Genomic DNA, 22,742 nt, shown 5'->3' on the forward strand with positions numbered 1-22,742 from the left:
GGAATTCCTTTAAAAACAGAGAGAGAGTGATGACTGTGCTCTGACCCCACTGAGCCACAGGTCCACCACCTCCTCTAATTAGCCGTGGGCCGTGAGGATTATCAGGCCACGACCATGACTGGTAGCACACAGGGACTCGTACAAGACGGTTTTTGTTACACAAGGGCTCAGTCTGTTAAAATCCCCTCTTAATGTGATTTGCGACCTCTGCCCTCCCTCTCCGTCTCTGTCTCTCACTCACACACACTCATCCTCCACATACTAAAAGAGCAGCAGGGTCTGCGCAGCTGCTTCCTCCGTGATGTAAACTCAGAGCTATGCATCGGAGCCGGTGCCCGGGGAGCGTTAAATATTCAGCCGCTGCAGGGGAGCGTGTCAGCTGGACAGAGCGGCGGACAGTGCACTGCTTTATGGGACTCCTCCAGGAAAAACAGTCACCACAAAAGACATATTGTGCCGTCACCGTTAACTGAGATCGATGATCAACTGGGGAGAAATTCTCCTTTATATGGCAGGCCAGATGCAAACAGAAAGTTTGTGCTTACGCTCTGGTACACAGTGTGGCATCAGAAATGATCTTTTGATTTAGTCGTATGCAGTAAACCTTTAAACACTTGTCATAAGATTATATAATGATGGAGTATAAACCTATGAATAAATAAAAATCCAAAGAATTTGATTTACTGGTACATAGCACAGCTTTGTGGATCTTCTGCCTGTGATTTGTGATATTGTAATATACAGCAAGCTGGCCGTACAAATCATTGTGTCCTATTGCTCCTGTGGGACGGAGGAGATGGACCCAGATTGTGATGAGGATTAAGGAGCAGCATCCTGTGGGTCTGCTCTCCTTCAACAGACGTTCAAAAGAAGTAGTAGACCAGTCATATCAAGATGAAGCCAGTGTTAAATAATTAGTATCACTGCTCCCAGTGTATGTTTATTGCATACACGGAATTTAACTCAAATGTCCTGTGGCTAACACAACTACTGCCAGCCTGTGTGAGGCTCTACTTTGTGTAAATGTGGTATTCCGGCGGCTGTGGCTCAGGAGGAAGGAAGGTCGGTGGTTTGATTCCAGGCTCCTCCTGGCAACATGTGGAAGTGTCCATGGGCAAGACACTGAACCCACACTTGCCCCCTGATGTGTCCATTGGTCCATTGATGTGTCCATTGTTTAGATTCCTGCGCTGCCTAGCGCTGTATGAATGTGTGTGTGAAAGGGTGAATGTGACCTACAGTGTAAAGCGCTCAGTAGTCCAAGAGACTAGAAAAGAGCTAGCAAGTCCATTATTTACCATTTACCAAAATAAAGTAATCACTTGGATTTAACTAAGCTAATACAGTAGGTAAAGATAATTACTGCATGGATGATTATGTTTCAGCTGTTTCAACTTATCTAACTCTAACTGATGTAGTCTCATTTCTTAAACAACCATGTCAGAAGACACATCCTGTGGTCGTGGAGAAGATGTTCATCTGTTTCTGAAGGGTCAAATGAATGGCATCAAGCAAATAAAACATCTAAGGAGATTGTTGAGACTACTAAAATTGAACTGTCCCAACGCATTATTAAAAACTGGAAGGACAGTGAGGAACCATCATCTTCAAGGAAGAAATGTGTGACCACAGAGTCCAGACCTGAACCCCATTGAGAATCTTTGAAAAAGAAATGCAACTTTGGCCAGATAAATGAACATAAATGTTGTGACATTGCAGATGCTTATTGAAACAGTGCCACAGCAAATGCATGCTGTAATCAAAGCTGAAGGTGGTGCAACAAAATATTAAAGTGTGTGACTGTTTGGACAGGCAGTGTAGCATGAAAACACAGAGTAGAGCTGTGAGAATCTGGTCATAGTGTTGCACATTCACATTTTCGACCTGATGTTTGGACAAAAGGAAAAGTCAGCGATTCAGTCAGCAGTCAGCAGGAAGGTTTCTTGGCTAACCATCCCATAATTGAGTGGTATTTCAGTGTGAACCAAAAGCTCAACCTTCTCACCTGCTGTTCATGTATTGACTCTGATCTTTATCAGGCATTTAAAACCTCTCCTCACTCTGATGTTTTCACATGGGATGGCTCCGCCCCCTCTAATAACAGTACGAGATACAGGGCACATCTTGATCCAGTGGTGGTGCGTCATGTGCTGAGGCTGTAACTCCTCAGAAGAGACTCTCATGAACCGTTAAATGATGATATTGGAGAGCTATACTCTGATTGGAAACTATGATACTGACAGTCTTCCATTTCTTGCTTTTTTGCCTGTACCTCAGCTGCCTCCTCTCCTCTGGTCCTCTCCCCTGGGCTAAAATAGTTCAGATTGCTTAATAGTTTTAACCGTGACCTGACGACCATGTTGTTGTTGAACTTCTGGACAGGTGGTTAGGTTTCACCTCGGGGCCAGAGGTTTAAACCCTGTCAGGCTTCAGTAAACAGTATCCAATTCTGTTGGAGATGTAATCCACTTTCTCTTATGGAAAAATAAATCTAGAAACGACTTCCCCTGCTGGTGACTATGCATAGGTTCCATCCCTCATAAGCTGCACCACACTACATCTCTCCAACATACAGTATTAGTGAACATGTGATGAGGCCACCCACTCCCCACAGCTTTGCCCCCAGAGCATTATGACTATGAAGTATTTCATGTTATCTCTGATACACACATTGATAAAACTGGATTGTAAAACAGTGAATGTATCTGCAGAAGTTCATAAACTCAGCCAACAGATGTTTGGCAATCACTGTGAAAAAATGGCTGTTACCATGTGGCCGTTAAACTCTCACTAGATGATTGTATCAAAATTATTGGAGAAAGAGAAGCTATTAAATATTATTCTGTTTGAACAAAAAAACAAGAACCAATATGACAATTGGAAAAAAAAATAGCATAAGATATAAATATGAGTGACACTACAACATCTAGTATTTATTTTTAATTGGATCTTTACTCTAGGCTTGACATGGAGCAGCTTAGATTCAACCTAGAATTAGTCTTTCAAATTAAAAGTGGTTAAGAAATGGTAACAATTTACACACCGTTAAGCATTAGTTAAGTATTAAACACTGAATTCATCATTTATAACACATAAATATTATATTAGTATGTACTTTATAAACAGTTAAAAATGTTTTACTCATCATTGATGAGCACTAACTGTATAAACTACATACTAATGAGTATTCATGCGTTATAAATGAAGAATTCAGTATTTATTCATACTTAACTAATGCTTAATAGAGTGTACTTATTGTAAATTGTTACCTAAAAAACTGTTGTATTGAATTCAGAAAAATGTATCATTCTTTTATAGCTTTTTTCTTTCTTTTACTGGGCTGTTAAAGTTCCTAGACTGTGGTGTAGTTGGTCTTAACTTTGGATTTTCCCTAAATGAATCACTTCCACTGGTCTGTGTGTTTTGTCCTAAAGGGCTTCTCCGGGCCTCGGCTGGAACGGACGCGTGGGCCGACACAGTCGTTTGTCATCCAGCAGCTCCACTACGGATGAAGACGGCATTTTTGTGAACTCAGCCAGCAGCAAACTCCTGGAGAGAGCCCACGACATCCTCATGTGAGTGAGGAGACGGAGCCACGGTCACCATAAGGCTATAAACTCACTGTTATGACCCTGGATGTAGTGTTTTATTTTCTAATTAAGCCTTTATTTGATTTTTTTGTGTGTTTTCTGTCTGACTGTAAAATGAAAAACTGCTTTCAGCTTTGTGTTTTCTCCACTGCTACGTGTTATTTTGGTCAGCAGTGTGGCCTAGTGGCCTGGAGACGAGACACCCTCTAAAACTGACAGACGCGAGTTCAAACTCAAACATCTGCTCAAGTGTCCTTCAGCAATCACCACATAGCTGCCAGCTCCAAGGTGCTGTAACTGCTCTGCAGCTGACCCCGACCTCTGACCTCCTTTAGGAGGAGAGCAAGTGAAAGAGAATTTCCCCCACAGGGGTGAATAAAGTTCCACTATTTTGACAGGGATATGACCCACTTGGGAAGAATCTCTGGAATTAATTCATCAGCACTCTGTTGACCTTTTACTAGACAAAAGGATACTTTGTCAGTTTGTGGTCTACACAGATTTAAATTCTAATGTTTCTGGGGGTTTTTTTCCTATAAAACAGGAGGAACAAAAACTACAAATCGAAGCCGGTTCTTCCTAAGGTACAGTCCAGGATGTCTTTCATTATCTTCTCCTAAGGTGCTGCAGACTGTAAAGTTGTGTTACGTTCTCAATGTCATCACTCTGATTCCACATCTGCAGCATTTACTGAACGTCAAGTCACTGAAGCACCTCAGCAACCTGACGCTTCACGACCGCATCACCAAGTCACTGCTCCACCTGCATAAGAAGAAGAAGCCACCAAGTATCAGCGCACAGTTCCAGGTCAGAACACACACACACACACACACACACACACACACACACACACACAGTGTAAGACCCACACTGCAGAGGTCAATGATTTGGCATTCAATCCTCTCCCTGTAAAAAAAAAAAAATCCTCTTATCCTGAGCTACTTACAGGAATCCCCCTCCAGCTGTGAATATGATAAAAACAAGGTGTGTCCTTGGCAACCGGCTGTGTGGAAACATCCCTCCATCTCTCGCCTGCCAACGGCCTTCACTGTCCACCGGCTAATCCATGTTTTTGTCCACCGTGTATGTGTGTGGATTGTATTACGTAGTTAACACACACACCCAAAGGTCTTAAATACGTGACATCATGTCTGGGAATTTATGAAAAAAATAAAATAAACGTCTAACTAATAAAAATACTTTGATTTGGTGAGAAAGTGGTAGATCTCAGCGCAGACACACCCTTTTGATTTTCTTTGCAAATGTTTCGATGAGACACGGTGTCCTGCAGACGCCTCAAACTAAAAGTGAACATGAATATTCCCACCATTTCAACCTGTGAAAACTAGGTCAGTGTTGTTGGAAGGTTCTCTACTTTTTTTAAAGGGACAACGAGGAGTTTTGTTAAAGCAAAGTGTTTTCACACTACATTTATGAGCCTCCGCACCGTGAAATTCTTTGACCAGCACAAGACAGACTCATGTTTTCATTCATCAAGAATTAAAGTCAGAGGTTGGAAGACGATCACATACCGTCGTAGTTCCGACCATAAACGGAGATTCGGCGGCGTTATTCTCATGACTCGCCACGAAACCGAAAGTAAAGAAACGCTGGTCGGCTCGCCCAGCATTTCCACCACCACTAATAATAACAAAATAACCATAGAGACAAAACCATATATTTATCTAAAATGGACCATTAACAAGTGGTAACGTAGATTCATCCACATTAACGTGAGACTTTTTTTATAACCAAATAGAAATTCCTCATTGTCCCTTTAAGAGATTGCTGACATCATGATCATTTCACTTGGTTGAAAAATATCTGATGAAAGCTGATTGGCAGCTGGTTTCACACGCCAGCTTGACAACCCAACACTGCTGGTTTGTCCCTGACCCCCCCCCCCCCAGGCCCCAGTGTGTGGATGACTTCACTTCCCACATCCTACAGTATGCTGCACTGAATTCCTCCTGCCACTGAATTATCACACACACATGCTGACACACATGTGCATGTGTTTACACACACACACATACACACATGGTTTCCTATTATGTTTGATCCCAGGCTGCAGAAAAGAGTTTTCCTTAGATGTACACCAATCATTGAGTCTGAGTTTGACCACTGTCGGTCAAACAACTGGAGAGCATCAAAAGCATGGTGCATTAGCTTGTTACACATTTTGTGATGCATTATTATGTGTGAATGTGACATGTTGTTTCTGTGTGTCTCTCTGCAGGCCTCTCTCAATAAGCTAATGGAGACTCTGGGTCAGTCTGAGCCTTATTTTGTCAAGTGCATCCGTTCCAACGCTGAGAAGGTACCGTGCTCTCACTCCAGACTGCAGCTACTTGGACTGTTTTGCTTTAGTTTTCAAAGCATTTTTCATTTCCTTTGAAGTTCTTTTTTTTTAAGCTGTTTATCATTCCCCTCTTCCCTCCCTTCTCTCTCTGTAACGTCTGTCGCTCTTCCTCTTACTGTCCCCCCCCCCCCCCCCCTCTCTCCCACATCTCCTTGATTTTCTTGTTTCCTCCTCAGCTGCCCGTACGGTTTAATGATAACCTGGTGCTGAGGCAGCTGCGTTACACAGGGATGCTGGAGACTGTGCGCATTCGTCAGTCAGGCTACAACATCAAGTACAGCTTTGAGGTAACGTGCGCACATCCCAACATCACCCTGTGGAGTTGAACACACCATCATCCAGATTCACTGAATCGTCTTTTCTGTCATTTCCTGTGTGAAACAGGAAATACAGGTTTGCTAATCAGCCATCAGTGGTAACTAAGCAGATTTATACTTCAACTCTTTACCTTTTTGCATTATTATATATTATCTACTTAACAGCTCCTTAAGTAGTTGAAATTAGCTCCATCCTGACCAGCCACATTATTGGAATACCACTTACACATACTGTATGATAAAATTATATGATGGAGTATATTTAAATGGGAACATAGCATAATAGTATCATTGAAGGTTTTCATAATTTTTGCCAAATAATGCTTCTACTTCAATGGAGTTAGTTTCCTTAAATTTAAAGTTAAAGTTAGTTAAAGTTTTGCCCAAGAGCTAACGTTAACATTAGCAGGTGTTTGCTCACTATGAACTCACTATGCTGAACTATAAGGAACTTTGAGTTCAGCATGAAACTTAATTTCTCTTTTCGTTTCCACTGCAACACCAATCTTCACTCCCGTTCTTCTGAAGTTACCATGCTAGACCACCACCTGCCCCCAATAGCCTTGAGTTCACCTGCAAAGAAAATTTACAAACAGCTCCTTTACGTACTTGGTCCACCACTGGTTATAGTCCATACAGCCATGTAGAATCATGAAATGACTAGTGATGACTCCCTTTTTTTTCTTCTTTAAACTGGGTCAAGTGCTAAGAATAGTGGATTTCCGTGTTTCCATGTTAAACTAATAGCATGTTTTCACTAGACTCCACAGTCCTGCTTTACTGCTCAACTTTTTGTCAAAAACCCAGCCAGAGAATCATTTTACCAGACATGACAAAGCTCCCTGAGAGCCACACAAGACATCATAAATCAGCTCTCACAGGATGAGAAGCACTAACCAAGACGAATGAAATGTGTATAATTGCTGGTGTTTTTCTTTGTTTCCTGATAGTTAGAACAGACTCGCTTCATCTCCTAGTTTTGCCAGATATGATATTTTCCAAAGAGCAAACACTTACTAAGATAAACGGTAAAAGGAGAGCATGTTCCTTCCGTGGAGGCGTGTGCGGCCAGGACACTGATACCCTGATCAGTCTCGCAGCTAAAGGGTCATCACGCAGGTTTCCATGCAAATTGGTGCCATAGAAGTGAATTAATGTCCAGGGATTCATTGTGTGTTGTGTCAAGAAGGAATTCTGGGGAACGTGAGGTGGCAGCCGTCTCAGCCACACTAAAGAATGATGTCAACCCTGTGAGAAATACTTGCATGACTAATAGAGCAGATTATGTTCAATGCTGATTGGAAGGGATTCTTTGGACAGAAAACATGGACTCCCTCCCACTCTAGTTTTTTTTTCTTAGCATTATTTTTCCATTTTGCGGTCCTGAATGTTAATTTGTGCCAGCCTTGTGATGTCAAAGTTTTAGGAAAAAGATGAAGTCACCGTGCTAAGTTTATTATGGAGTCACTTCGCCGAAACACAACTTACCTTCCCATGTAAACATTGTGGTATCAACAGTGGGCCTGCGGACACTTGAGCTTTTATTTGCTGGGGTTGTGAGGTGGCTGCTGCTGAGGCTCCTGCTACCGCCCAGATACAATCACAGCTACCAGACTTTCATTAATAGGACTTAAACTAATGATCCAGAAACAATGTCCCTGTTACCCCGGACTAATCCACGTACCTCAGGACAGACAGTCATCTTGCAGCAGTGGAAAGTACTGCTCTTAAAGGGATAGTTCAACATTTTGGCAAATTGGCCCATTGCTATAATCGCCAAAATGTTGAACTATCCCTTTAATGTGCTGTGTTACAGTAATAATGGTATAATGTAATGTACATCAGTTACAGGTGTCATCTACCAAACTTAAATATAGTTTGCAGGTTTTACTTAAGTGCTTTTACTAAAGTATGATTTTGATATTCTATCATTCTCATGCTTGGGTGCTTCTTCCATTATTAAACAGTTGAAAACAAATACAAACATGAAACCACAGTAAATATCTAATTTTCTAAAAAAAAAACTCTAAAAAGTCTGTCATTTTAGTTTAAAATCTGCACCATGCGAGGTTCGTTGAACTGTAACTGTTTTGATGAGATCACTCAAACAATTTTAGTATCAGACACTGTCATTTACCAGAAATTTCTGGAAACATACTTAGTGCTGCGGTCAGCACTAATGAGAAATATCTTGGGCACAGTATCACTTTGGAGGACTCGGCTGTTTCCCAACTCCTCAGAACAGAGCCTCTCCATTGTCCTTGGGTCTCTGAAACACTCCCCATGGTTGTAATTGTATAAACACAGCATCTGTTTCCCTATCCACCCCCTACAGCCCAGGGTGCAGAGCGTATTGAATTCAGACAATGGGCCTCAGTTTGAAGAGTGGGAGTCGAGCATATTTATGCCATGATGTTTGAACCCCTGCAAATATGGACAGCATGGACTTTTACCTGAAACCACATGTGCCTTGGCAACTTTTTTTGCTGAGGAGATGCTACAGGAGGCCGCTTGAGTTTCTGTAGCCGGTCAAGAGTTATGTTTCAAATTCAGGGCCAGAGTGTCTACAGTCGATAAATCCTGTGCTGGAATCAGTTAGAAAAAGCGATGGCTTCAGCAGATTCAATGATATAAACCATTTGTTCGAGACATTACCGAATAGAAATCTTGTGCACACGACACAGATCTGTCACCATAAAAGCCAAAACAGCAGGTTAATGAACATATTTTTTCATTAACACCTTTTTTTTCTCTCCCTGTCCTGATAGGATTTTGTTCATCACTTCTGTGTGCTGCTCCCGGAGGGCACCAGAGCCACCAGAGACAGCATCCAGCAATGTCTGGGCCAGCTCCACCTCAAACCAGATGGCTACCAAGTGGGAAAGACCATGGTATTTACTCTCCTCTCTCTCCTAAACAAATGCAGGAAAACATGGTGTGGCATCTGTTTTTAATATGGCTCACTATCCTACTATCTCTTTCTGAAATGACCTCATCTACTGTACAAAATATGTTGATATTTTATACCATTACAAATGCATCTTTCACGGTTGGGGTTTGTTTAGTATGCTTTGACTTTATTCATCAATACCACCATGTATTGTACACCGATAGATATTTGTGCTGGTCTGATTGATATGATGTAATGGAATGAAATGTGCAGGGACTGGATATCTAATTTTTATTAAGCTTCAGTTTAGTTTTGGAACAAGCTGATTAAAACCATTCAACATGTGATATGAAAAAAATCCCTAACCCTATAAAGTAGTTCATTGGGAATTTAAGAGGAATATCAGGGGTCAGTCAGATGAATCAGTCACAATGGATAATCCAGATGTAACATGAAAAAGTAGAACAACACAGTGGTTTAGTTATTTTCTTCTGTTGTGTGTTTGTGTGGAGACGCTGGCAAAGAGAAAATGATCTGCGTGGGTTTTAAATTGCGAAGACTTTGGTCAGTTTATTAAACAGCTAAATTACAGGCACTATAAATAGAGTCAGGATAGGATAGTGTTGGGAATAACCTCATATTACCTGAAAGCATCCTCTTAACAAAAGGGATGTAATGAAGCCAGGACCCCATATTTGGTGCGGTATGAATGAGACCTGATGGTAGGGTCCATGCCTTTGGGATGCTGTCTATATAATTAGAGGATCATACCTGACATTCCTATGACCATGTATCCAGCCTGGGATTTCTGAGGTCTGTGTGTGTTTGTGTGTGAGTAACTGTGAGCGGGATTTTTCCTTTTTTGTGTGTATGTCCCTTTTGTACACAGCTGGACAGCCTTCTGTCCTCATTAAGTGTGTGTGTTGCCCTGTGCTGACTCCATGTGGTCCCTCCCTCCCTCCAGGTGTTTCTGCGGGAGGCTGAGCGCCAGGGGCTGCAGGCCTTACTCCACACGGAGGTTTTCAGACTCATCGTCACGCTGCAGCGGCGGTTTCGAGCCCGGCTGGAGAGGAAGCAGTTTGTCAGGATGAGAGAAGCTGCAATCTGCATCCAGGTACAGAATCAAGCTCGTGTCCTTTCATGTGTGTCTCCTTCACTTCTGTTTCAATGTGTTCCTCACAGTTTGTTTCAGGGCTGATGGCATTGTATCGTAATAATAATATTATATTGTAATTTTACAAAATTCAAAATGTCCAAATGAATGAATAGAAATACATTGATTAAAGCACTGTTCTTTGCATTAATCACCACATTATGCTCTGTATGATTTTGTGATATCTGATTCTAATTGATATTGAAATAATATTGGTAATACTGCCTGGTCCTAGCACAGTGCATTACTGTAATATATAGACTGAGATGTATCTGTTTAATAGTGTATACAAATGTTTGTTTGTTTTTTTTGTTTTAGTCTAAGTGTCTCAAGTGGAAAATGATCTTAAATGTTGAATTTAATGTTTCAGGATTGTTCCAGGTTAAATACATTTTCAGTCCCGTTAAAGGAAACTGAGATTTCTCTTTGAGTAAAGATGCTTACCGTATATTCCCAATGGAGTTCAGTGAACTTTAAAATTGACAAAAATAAATCATCTATTATTATCATCATCCCCTCACAGAAATGGTGGCGTTTGTACCGGCCCATGGAAGAGGAGCAGGAGGACTATGACCCTGCAGTCCAGGAGGGGGCAGCGGTGTGCCTGCAGACTCACTGGAGAGGCTACAGGGAGCGGCAGAGGTTCAGGCTGTGGAGGGAGGCTGCTCTGGTGCTGCAGAGGGCATGGAGGTTATGGCTGCATCGGCGCTGCACGGCAACTCTGGTCCTTCAGACGGCCTGGCGCTGTCATCAAGCCAGACAAGCCTACCTGCATCTGTATGCCGCTGTGGTACAACTGCAGGCTGTTGGCAGAGGCTACCTCGCTAGGCAGAGGTAAGCCATACTCAAACACCCATCGCTTTATCCTGAAAAGTTCTTTTTCTGTTGCTATTAATTAAAGGAGACATATTCTGCCCCCTTTCCACAAATTAAAATAGTTCCCAGGTGTCTTAAAGACATGTCTGTGACATGCTTTGGTCAAAATCCCCCAAGGATCAAACATCACAGCTCTTTTCATCCTCTCTAAACAGCCCTGTTCAGAACGGCTGCTTTCAGTATCTGTCCCTTTAAATGCAAATGAACCACTGCTTGCCCCGCCCCTTCTACCGGTACCAGGTAGGGGTGGGGTTATGAACATTTGTTCGTAAAACCATGTGGATTTCAACCTAGGGAGCCTGCAGTTTACAGATTTTTTTGTCAATTCTCACATTTTGGGGGCTGGAAGCCAAGACAAACACCTACATATACTGTATGTTAAAGAGCATTCAAAAAGTCATATTCAATATTTCCCCTTTAAAGTCCCCCTCCCGCGACCCTTTTTGGTCATTTTAAAACATTCTCTGTGGTCTTTAAATTGTGATTATGAAGTTTTTAGCCAAAATCACAAAACCTGTGCCATTTCCCAGGGCTCTTCTTCTGCACAGCACCAGCAGCTTATTAGCAATGCACCTCTGGAGGGTGGGCGGAGACTGCGCTGCTCAGAAATGCAATTTTGCACTTCCTTTTCTGCTGATATGTCTTCTAACATCAGAAAAATGCCACAGGAACATGTGAAAAGCACCAAAAACACGATTTTCATGGGAGGGGGTCTTTAAGTGAGTGATGACTTGCAAAGCTTTTTACATTTTTATAAAGGCCCTATATTCTGAAAATAGTTTCAATGAGTAAGTGACTGCATGATTTTTGTCAAGCTAGTGAAAAACCAGATTAGTCTTTGCACAGAGCCGGTGCAGTGTATTTAGTCATTGTTCAGTGTGGTAACCGAGCGTTACGCAAGAAGTCCAACACAAAGCAGCTCGACAATCAGCTGAGCTGCTGGGCACAAGAAGTTTTACATTAGACTCTGACTTTGGCGCATTGGGGAGGTCGTTGATCAGAATACACCTCGATGAATGGGATAGGAAACATTTGACATCAGCTTTGATTTTAACTGTGCCTTTTTATTTACAGTTTGAAGCAACTGAGAGAGCAGAGACGGAGGGAGACGGAGGAGCAGCGGGAGAAGCTGCTTCAACTCCAGAATGGCCAGGTGAGCCTCTCAGCGGAGGAGGAGGAGGAGGAGGAGGAGTCGCCAGAGAGGATCACGGGGTTGGACCTCAGCAGGTGGGAGGATCGTTCCTACGAGCAACGGGAAAAGAGTCTGCAAATCCTCAGCAGCCAAGAGGACGCAGTCCGGGAGGAAACGGAAGCAGGAGAGCATGCTGGGACATCGGAGAGCTCCTCTAAAGCTCCGAGTGAAGCGCCAGCCTCCATCCCGTCGCCCAGCGTGGTGGTTAGAGAGCGTTCCAGACCCGTAGACGAGCCCAGCCAGAAGACCACCCGGGCCAAGAGGGAGAGCCGGCGCATGAGAGAGCTGGAGCAGGCCAAGTTCAGTCTGGAGCTGCTCAAGGTCCGAGCCACCGGCGGCGGGCCCTCCTCCCCGTCCGAGGAGCGCCGCTGGTCCGTAGAGCTGGTTCCCCCGGCGACCCCGCCCCTCTGTTCGCCCCAGGGAACCCCCGACAGCCAGAGCTCCAAAGGCAGCTTCGAGCTCCTCAGCATGGACGAGGAGCCGCCCAAGGCCGTGGAGGAGGTGACGGACAGCGACGACGCCTTCTCCCCCCTCCCTCCCATAGATTCAGTACCCGAGCCCGACGCCGAGGCGTTTTCAACCAGCCCCACGCCGGCCGGACCACACGGGGCGGGGGTGTCTGATGCCGTCGCCCCACCTGACAGCCAGGACCAGGACCAGGATCAGGACCAGGACCAGGACCAGGATCAGGCCAAAACGGATCTGGCTGTCCCAACACATCCGCCCAAAATCGAGAACTACCTCCCTACCTTTTACGTCCCCGCTAGCGAGGGAAGCCCGGTCATCTCCCATCGTCCCGCTACAGAGCCTCAACACGACACAGATGCAGCCGTCTCCATGGCAACCTCCACCGTCGCCGCCAAGCCCCTCAGAGAGCGGCGAGAGTCATCGCGGCGACCGGTGGTGGTGGTCATCAGCATGCAGAAAGAAACGCCACTGAGCCAAGAGCTGAGCGATATCGTCCGTCCCCCCGTGGAGGTCCGAGATTCAGCAGCCCAGACGGCGGAGTCCACCCCGTCGCCACAGAGACCGGGCCCAGCAACGGTGCCTCAAGGTCCCGTCCCCGCTCCTACCTCCGCCCCCCAGGCCGACCCGGCCGTCATCGAGAAACTGGTACGACTCAACGAGGAGAAGGAGGAGAGGCAGCGCAGCCAGCAGCAGCAGAACGAGAAGGAGATGATGGAGCAGATCAGACAGCAGAAGGAGGTGCTGGAGCGCCAGCGCCTCTACTTCGCCCAGTACGAGAGAGACATGTTTGAGAAGCAGAGGGGGGAGGCTCTGAGCCGCATCCAGCAGAGTCGCCAGGGGGGGCCGGACGCCGCCTCCGGCAGACCCGTCAGACCCGTCAGACCCAGCTCCCTGCTGATCCAGAGGACACAGTCCCACTCCACTCCTCCATCCACACACTCCCAGCGGGGCGGGGCCGGCCACCCCCAGCTGCCCCCCCCGCCTGCTTCTGCACCCAGAGAGAGACGCTCAGAGAGCCGGCGTGTGGCCGAGGGCTGGGCCCCCAGACTCACCCTGGAGTCCAGAGACGGAGGAGCAGCCAGGGTCAGATCTGCTGCCAAGAAGCCGCCCAGTCACCAAGGCACTGCAGTCAGTATGACGGATAAGCCGGGAAACATCTTCTTCTCTCCAAAGGACAAAGTGACATTTGCAAAGTGAGTAATTACACACACATTGCTTTTTTGTTGTTGTTTATACTAGGTGTGTTTTCTTGCAAACTAGAGTTGTTTGACATTTGATTCAAATCCTTGTTTGAATCATAACAATATGTCTAACTGTCAATGATAAAACCTAGAGGAAAAGAAACCTAGCTATCATCTTAAACAAAACATGAGTAAGTTCATGTTCAAGCTTTAAAGGAATCAAGTTGCCATCATAAAATAATTGTAATAAAACAGTAATTGTTTACATCATCAGACAGAGTATCCAGTCATGTATTTGGAAACTTCTGACTTTGGCACCCTCTAGTGGTCATATCACACTGGTGTTACAGCATAATACTGATTTTAAAGGGATACTTCACCCAAAATCGATAATTCACCAATTTTAATAATAATAATAATAATAATGGATTACATTTATATAGCGCTTTTCTATTGTTACCCAATACCCAAAGCGCGTACAGCAACCATTATTCATTCATACCACATTCACACCGGTGGTGGTAAACTACGTGTGTAGCCACAGCTGCCCTGGGCGGAAGCGTGGCTGCCATTTCGCGCCAAACGGCCCCTCCGACCACCACCATGATCATTCATACGCATTCACACGAGGCAAGGTGGGTTAGGTGTCTTGCCCAAGGACACTACGACAGAGACTGGGAGAGAGCGGGATTCGAACCGCCAACCCTCTGATTATTGGACGACCCGCTCTACTGCCTGAGCCACTGCCGCCCCTTTCTACTCACTGTCATGCCAAGGAAGGGTTCGGAGAACTCACTTTTGTATTGTCCAAAACACACACAATGAAACATCCAGATACCTCCATACTGCTCGTCCTACTGACCCAAGTGTCTTGAAGCCGTGACATGAAGAAGTTGTTGGAATTTTTTTTTATTTGATCTCTGTTTTTATCCTCGTTGTAGCAGCAGCTCCCAGTGGCTCTGTTGATGTGTTTTTGATGTGTCAAGATTTGCTGCGAGATGTTCTTCTGTGTTTACATCATACATGTACATCCAATGGTTTACAACGACGAATGACACTTCAACAACAAACCTTTATTGTCACTGTATTTAAGATACAATGACATTCCAACTGCCCAATCACAGTGGCATTTAGACACATACAATGATGGCACATCATAAGACATATAGTCACTATACAACATAAAACTAAAACAAGGTGGGTGAAAGAAAAGAAAATGGAAAATGAATTATAACAATTATAACCATATACTAATGAGACTGTCTTTGCATTTGTGTTTTCCTCTTTTTGTCCATCAGGTTTGAGAGTGATGCCGTCACTGAAGAAACACCTGCCCCCCTCCCCAGAGAAGTAGCCTCCCCACTCCCCAAGGCCTCTAAAGGAACAAAAGCACGGGATGTGAGTTCTCTCTTTGTTCGTTTTATAAAATAGACTTATAGCATGTGTTTGCAACTTCGTAAGAGTGCCGTTTTGTGTTTTGAATAGTTTAATGAACCTTGGCAGGACAGCTCCCAGCCTTTACACTAACATCCACACAGCTGACCGACATGAAGATCACAGTGCGCTGAAGCTGAAACTTGTGCGCGTTAAAGCAACTTTTAAACATGCTGTTATCACTTCTGGTAAACTCCAGGTCAGCAGAGCGGGCCAAAAAAAGAAAGCCAGAATGTCACGGACCCGCTCCGACTTCCTCACCCGCGCCCCCATCGCCTCGCATGGGGGCGACTCAGACGAGGATGACTATGACGCCGACAGCCCCATGAGCCCCCTGAGCCCCCTGAGCCCCCGTCATTACACTCTGCCGCTCTCCAAACAGAGCTCCACGGAGGCGGGCTTACAAGAGTCCTGTTTCAGTGACTCGGACATGGTAACCATGGCGCCATCCGAGCCAGCAGTGGCCCTCTCTCCACTCTTAAAGCGTGTCTTCTCTTTGACATTTCTAACCCCCTTCAGCAGAGACAGCGTAGATCTGCATCACACCTCTGACTCAGACTGAGCTTCAACAAACTTCTGTTTTCACAAACTTTTCCTGAGAGTGGAAGACATTTCAAAAACAATTCAGGACAGAAAAACTATTCACGACAGAATAAGACCTGCTAAAATGGTGCGGTACAATACAACCCAGACACCAGTAGAAGTATAAATGTAAAGTTATTTTTATTTTATTTTAAGATGTGTACTCAAACCTGTCAAACATCTGTAGAACCAGTATTTTACTGGTTTGATAACCTGTCTATAAATCATTATCAATCATTCACTCAATCATCAATAGTGAATATTAATTTGACGTTAAGCATTGTGATAGATTCAGGAGTGTTTTCCCTTTTAACCCTTTAAACCTTGAACAGACAGTAGCTGCTTTTCTAACAAGACTTGGTTTCTCTTTCTCTTACGGCTCTAACTGCAGTTTTTCCTCCTTCGTTTATTTTTCCTGGTTTATTAACAATATTTGCATGTCACTCATTACCTGTCTGATCATGTAGCATGTACAACTCAACAAAAGGAGCCCTGATTGACTCTCAACTTTCCTCATAACCTAACAACCTCCTCTCTCTTATTGGCTCTTTTCCTGGGATAAATAACATGTTCTTAGTGTTGTCAGAAATAAAATTGTTGTTTTTTGTGATATCATGATTACTATAAATACAATTAATATACATGTACATTGTAGCTGATGCTGCTGCAGCGATGTGATGCTGCCCTCTAGTGGCTCGAACATGCTCTTAGACTATAGTACATAAGACCACATGGAAACCTATAGTAGTAGTGATTTTTTTTCTTTAATTTTTCCCTTATTATTTCAACCTGATGTTGTTTCAGCCTGCAAGCGCCGAGGAGCAGAAGAAGATGCACAAAGCCATGTCGTCAGGAGATTTGGGGAAAGTGGACTCGATGCGTAAGAACTCACAAGATGGAAGGTTTGTTCCTCCAGATCCAGAGCTGTTGGGCTTCATAATACATTTTCAAGGACATTTTTAAGTTGAAGTTGTTTTTGGTTTGGATTTCCAGCAGGGTTCGTGGTAAGATGCGTTTCTGGGGTAAAACCAAGTACAGTGATAAGAAGGCATCCAGAGAGAAACTGATCTGTGGAGCTGATTCCCTGGACGGTGACTACGGAGACACAGGGCCACTGCTGGGAGAAGGTGTGTGATCTGAAGACACATGCATCCATCTTCATGCAATCAAAATTATACTGAATCCTTAAAGAGATAGTTCAACTTTTTTGGCAAATTGGCCCATTGCCATAATCGCTACATTCATAGCATTTGTGTGAAACTTGGACGTCATGGGACGCAAGACAAATTTCAGAGTGATCTGACAATAAAGTATTATCTTATCTTATCTTATCTTATAGCAGTAGGTTAATTACCTTAAATTGTCAGTGCAAGTTATTTTTAGAACGGCGTAGCTACGCTATGGAGGCTCATGGGATTTCTTGGTTTCCCTCATCAAACTCATCAAATACACAATCCAACAACTCCACAATGCTCTGGTGGACAAGTTGTGACCTGCACATTCACCACACTATGAGATAATAACACAACGTTACCAGACAGAGTTGTTTTGCCAAAATGTTGAACTATCCCTTTAAATACTTTTTTAGATTTGTTTGAATGATCATTGACTGACTTTATCCCACTCTGACTGTAATTCTCTCCCTCACAGCAGGTCAGGAAAACCTGTCCCCCCCCTGCAGTCCTGACCTGACGCTGGACCGAGGGTTCAGAGACCTGAAGGAGAACAAGGAGCCGTCTCCCAAGGTGAAGCGGCGGCGCAGCGTGAAGATCAGCAGCGTGGCTCATGAACCTGCTCAGTGGCAGAACGACGCGCTGCAGATCCTCACCTGCACCAACGACTACCGGAGCATGAACGACTTCCTCATGAAGAAGGTACGACTACGACTACATGCTGTCTGTGTTAGCTTTTACTAAACTCTGTCAGGCTCCGTTGTAATGCCACGGTCGATTGTGGTGTCTCATTTTAGATCAACGACTTGGACACAGAGGACAGTAAGAAGGACACCATGGTGGACGTTGTGTTCAAAAAGGCTTTGAAAGAGTTCCGTCTAAACATCTTCAACTCTTACTCCACTGCACTGGCTGTAAGTAATGGCACCACTGTTGATGAACACGATCATATCAAGTTCAAAATGTAAAATAAGTTGTTACACATCTCTAACCCCTTGGTCGCTCTGCACGCGGAAGCTGCGCGCGCCTTCTCGGGCGCTTGGGTTGTCGCACTGGGAGCTACTTCTCCTCTTCTCTCCGCACCCGTCAGACACCGACTGCAGTCGCCCGTACTTGTATTCACTCATGTGCAGACGCAACTGACAAATATTTAGGCTATAGTCGGACAAGCAACAACTTAATTAATCATCATTTTATTTATTTTATTTTGAAAATTGACTGGATTCTCTCGCCTGTTCTGTGCCCGACTTCCTGTCTGGTAAGATCTGGTCTATCCAGCTTGACAGACGGCGTTCTCGGCACTCACGTGAAAAATAGAACTGAACCGATCTGAAGCGCTGCAGCCGCGCACTGCGCTCCACAGCACGAGATGTGCGACCAGGCAGACCGGTTAACATGTGCACCTATCTGAAACTGCCTCCGCGTCCAGTGCGACCGGGCTGTAATGATCTTTTCAGTTTTAAAAGTTGGACTAGGTCTTTTGCACTGGGACAGTATTAAAGTTACTGTCCTCTTCTGTCTAGATGGATGATGGTAAGAGTATCCGCTACAAAGACCTGTACGCTCTGTTTGAGCACATCCTGGAGAAGACCATGAGACAGGAGCAGCGCGACTGGAGCGAGTCTCCTGTCAGAGTCTGGGTCAACACCTTTAAAGTTTTCCTCGACGAGTTCATGACCGAGTATAAACCTTTGGACAACACAATCAGCAAGGTAAAGAACAGCCTCCTGACAGCAGGGACACACACATGATGATGAGATATCTAATGGTTTGTTACCTCCCCTGCCTTATTTGTTGTTTATTACTGGACCTGTTCTGTCTATAGTGTTTTTTTTATGATGAATTTCTACTCGTCTGTCTGTCTGTCCGTCCGTCCGTTCATCCGTCCGTGTTTATTATCATTCTTACATTTACGATAACATATCTCTTGAATACTAAAACACATCTGTTGTTCTCTTTTGCATTTTTTTTTATTGCAGCCGGCACCGAAACCTGAACGCAAAAAACGGAGGAAAAAGGACACAGACATCGTGAGTCTCTGTTCTCATCATTATTGAGTAAACACAATAAAAGACAGACAAGACACCTCCATCTGCTCTTTGGATTAACAAGATAGATTTACAACAAAACAGGAAAGGCCGTAAAAAACCAGAAGTGAATCTGTTTATATGTGACAGGAAGTCTCACAATAAAAGCTGTGCTCTGCTGCTCTCTGCAGGTGGAGGAGCATAACGGCCACATCTTCAAGTCCACCCAGTACAGCATCCCTACATACTGTGAATACTGCTCATCGCTCATCTGGATGATGGACCGCGCCTGTGTGTGCAAATGTGAGTACACACACAAAATATCACACCTGGGAGAATCCCTGAATTTCATAGATGCATGTCTTATATTAAATGTATTTATTTGGATAAACCCCTTAAGATGAATCATCTCGTTTTCGAAGGGGTCCAAACACTCATCGTACAAACATGTTCTCAACAATACAAAAAGAAAGTCCACAACAATAAAACAAACAAATAAACAGAAAAAAGAAAGAAAAGCACAGGCAACAACAATGGCCAACACTGAGCCTGATAACGGTATATAATGATTACTATCAATTCACCAAATCAAAAAGAACATGCAGCTTCAATGAAAACAGGAGCAGCTCACCATGAGGTGAGAAGACAGAGCTTGAAGATACCAAGAGAGGAACGGGATCTGATATTAGCAGGAAGGTTATTCCAATCTGCTGGTGCTGCAAGGCAAGGCAAGGCATCTTTATTTATACTGTAGCGCATTTCATACCAAGGCAACTCAATGTGCTTTACATAAAGACAAAACTTTTTTTTAAAACAGCATAAAAACAAAAACACAGAGTTAAAAGAAGGAGCAAAGAAGAATAAAAAGAGTAAAATAAAATAAAATGGATAACGTTTAAAGTTATTAAAAAGAGCTCAGCAAACTTGGCGTGCTCAACTCAAGGTATGAACGGGTGAATCGGGTGCCAGTCCAAAAAAATTCAAAGTCAAAAAAGGGTTGTGACAGCACTCAATTTAAGTTGAACACTTTTTAATTCATAAAAACTGCTCGGCAGTGAGAAACGGACGCGTTTCGGCAATCGCTGAGGACGGCTGATTGCCGAAACGCGTCCATTTCTCGCTGCCGAGCAGTTTTTAAAAAGAGCTCAGCCATAAGCACATGAGAAGAGAAAAGTTTTTTTTTTTTTAATTCTCTTTTTATTCAGAAAGGCAGACCTCCATCACATACATCACTTCACACATACATTAACTCAGTTTGTCAAGGATACAATGATGTTGTACTGTACATACTGCCCTTCTGGAGCTTTCTCCCACGGACCCAAACCATTCCAGGTGGAAGCAATAACACAAAAACAACAAAACCGGGGAGCGCACCCCTACATGTAATCAATACACCACACACAAAAAAATAAAAAGAGAAACGTTTTTAACCTGGATTTAAATGTGTGGAGCTGATCTCAGTTGTTGCAGCATAGCAGCTAAATGCTGCTTCACCATGTCTGGTCTGAACTCTGAGCTCCACTATCTGACCTGAGTCAGTAGATCTCAGAGCTCTACTGGGTTTATACTCTACTGACATGTCATTCATGTATTCTGGACCTAAACCATTCAGTGATTTAAACATAAAAGATCTTCGGTAACACTTTATTTTAAGGGGTCCTTGTTCCTGTGTATCTACCTAATTAATTACAGTGTAATTACCTATGTAACCGTATGTAATAACATGTACTTACATTGTAAATACATAGTGTATTTTGGTGTACTTACAGGTCCTTGTTACACTTGTAATAAGAAATGCCAAAGTGGCCTCTCTCTTTGCACAAGCATTTCTTATTACAAGTGTAACAAGGACCTGTAAGTACACCAAAATACACTATGTATTTACAATGTAAGTACATGTTATTACATACGGTTACATAGGTAATTACACTGTAATTAATTAGGTAGATACACAGGAACAAGGACCCCTTAAAATAAAGTGTTACCAGATCTTCTACCAAATGATTTATTGACACGAGGAACAGAAAAATTGAGCTGAGAAGAATGTCTGATATGATAACTTGATGTATATGGTGTAAGATACTGCTGTAGATACAGTAGGATGGGTAATTAAAGTAAATGCATTTGTATATCAGCTGTAACCGATGCATGTGTCTTCTCATATTCAATGATGACCAATTGAGTCTAGTGTAGTAGTAGTCTAATAAGGTTTATGAACCTTTTCTTGTAATTATGTTGTTTTGATCAACATTCCTTTTTCTAATTTCAGTGTTTGGGCCCTGAAATGATTGATAATGATAGAAAATGAAACCTCAGCTATTTCAACAATCAAGTATTGCTGGTTTCAGCTTCTTAATTGTAAATATTTACTGCTTTTCTGTGTTGCATGTCATTTTAAATGTGATATCTTTGGGCTTTGGGGCCACGGATCAGATACAACAAAGAGCTGTGGGAACTCATGATGGGCATTTTTCACTAAATATCTCAAATGTCCTCAAAATTGACTGTTGGGATCCTGCCACACATTGTTCTTATGTAACCGACACCAGAATGTAAGTTGTGTGATGAAATGTGCTGAAGACCAAATTGCTTTTCATGTCAAGTCTTCGTGACCACAAATGCATTCACAAACACCCCTCATCTTAGCGCAGACACTCACATGAACTTGTAGACACACACACACACACACACCCACACACCATGTCTGGGGCTGAGCTGGGTTCAGTCTGGCCTTAGAGAGCGAGCCCCGCCCTCTCTCCCTCCTCAGCCCTAATCAGATTGTTTTCAACTGGACTCATGGGGTCTGCGGCTCCGTGTCTCCAGAGATTTCTCCACACAGTTTGTCCTTTATTCGCTACAGGATGTTTTCTTCATGCCAGCCAATGCTGCTTGTGATAACATTGATAACATTTTTTTTCTTTTGTCCCAACTTTTGCTGAATAATGAGGAGGCACTGCCTTTCTGTTGATAATGGAAGTGACCTGTTTGATTTCTCCGGTTGTGTTTATCCAGTGTGCCGCTACGCCTGCCACAGAAAGTGCTGCCAGAAGACAACCAACAAATGCAGTAAGAAGGTGAGTCAGCCATAGTGTGCACCCACACACAACAATGTCCCATGACAGTAATTGTATTACCGTGGGTTCATGTACAGTAGCTCTTTCTGTCACTTCATACGCTGGAAGTCAAAGTTGTAAAAAGGTAAGACTTCGTAGATGCAGTTTTTTTGTGTGACTGCTGTGTGCTTGTGTCTTACATGTCTGTGTGTTTGATGCAAATCTATTCGGCTTGTGTCTGTGAACAGTTTGATCCAGAGCTCTCCTCCAGACAGTTCGGAGTGGAGGTTTCTCGTCTGACTAATGACGAGAGGACAGTGCCCCTGGTAGTGGAGAAGCTTATTAACTACATCGAGATGCATGGCCTCTACACTGAGGGGATATACAGAAAATCTGGCTCCACCAACAAAATCAAAGAGCTCAAGCAGGGACTGGACACAGGTAA

General features: G+C 43.7%; 1 protein-coding gene across 1 annotated transcript in view; it reads left to right on the plus strand.

Moving 5' to 3' along the window:
* The window catches only part of myo9aa (myosin IXAa), a 129,536-nt gene that overhangs the window by 101,094 nt on the left and 5,700 nt on the right, over positions 1-22,742 (plus strand). The window contains exons 17-36 of the mRNA XM_083993532.1: positions 3,435-3,575; positions 4,135-4,174; positions 4,275-4,397; positions 5,830-5,910; positions 6,129-6,239; positions 9,038-9,160; positions 10,124-10,273; positions 10,836-11,146; positions 12,263-14,041; positions 15,328-15,427; positions 15,663-15,896; positions 16,850-16,947; positions 17,039-17,172; positions 17,696-17,919; positions 18,015-18,131; positions 18,741-18,929; positions 19,197-19,247; positions 19,436-19,547; positions 22,257-22,318; positions 22,546-22,738. Coding sequence (XP_083849658.1) covers positions 3,435-3,575; positions 4,135-4,174; positions 4,275-4,397; positions 5,830-5,910; positions 6,129-6,239; positions 9,038-9,160; positions 10,124-10,273; positions 10,836-11,146; positions 12,263-14,041; positions 15,328-15,427; positions 15,663-15,896; positions 16,850-16,947; positions 17,039-17,172; positions 17,696-17,919; positions 18,015-18,131; positions 18,741-18,929; positions 19,197-19,247; positions 19,436-19,547; positions 22,257-22,318; positions 22,546-22,738 — 4,373 coding nt within the window. The remainder of the gene's footprint in view (positions 1-3,434; positions 3,576-4,134; positions 4,175-4,274; positions 4,398-5,829; positions 5,911-6,128; positions 6,240-9,037; positions 9,161-10,123; positions 10,274-10,835; positions 11,147-12,262; positions 14,042-15,327; positions 15,428-15,662; positions 15,897-16,849; positions 16,948-17,038; positions 17,173-17,695; positions 17,920-18,014; positions 18,132-18,740; positions 18,930-19,196; positions 19,248-19,435; positions 19,548-22,256; positions 22,319-22,545; positions 22,739-22,742) is intronic.

This window comes from Trachurus trachurus, assembly GCF_905171665.1.
Source record: "Trachurus trachurus genome assembly, chromosome: 3".
Taxonomy (NCBI): Eukaryota; Metazoa; Chordata; class Actinopteri; order Carangiformes; family Carangidae; genus Trachurus; species Trachurus trachurus.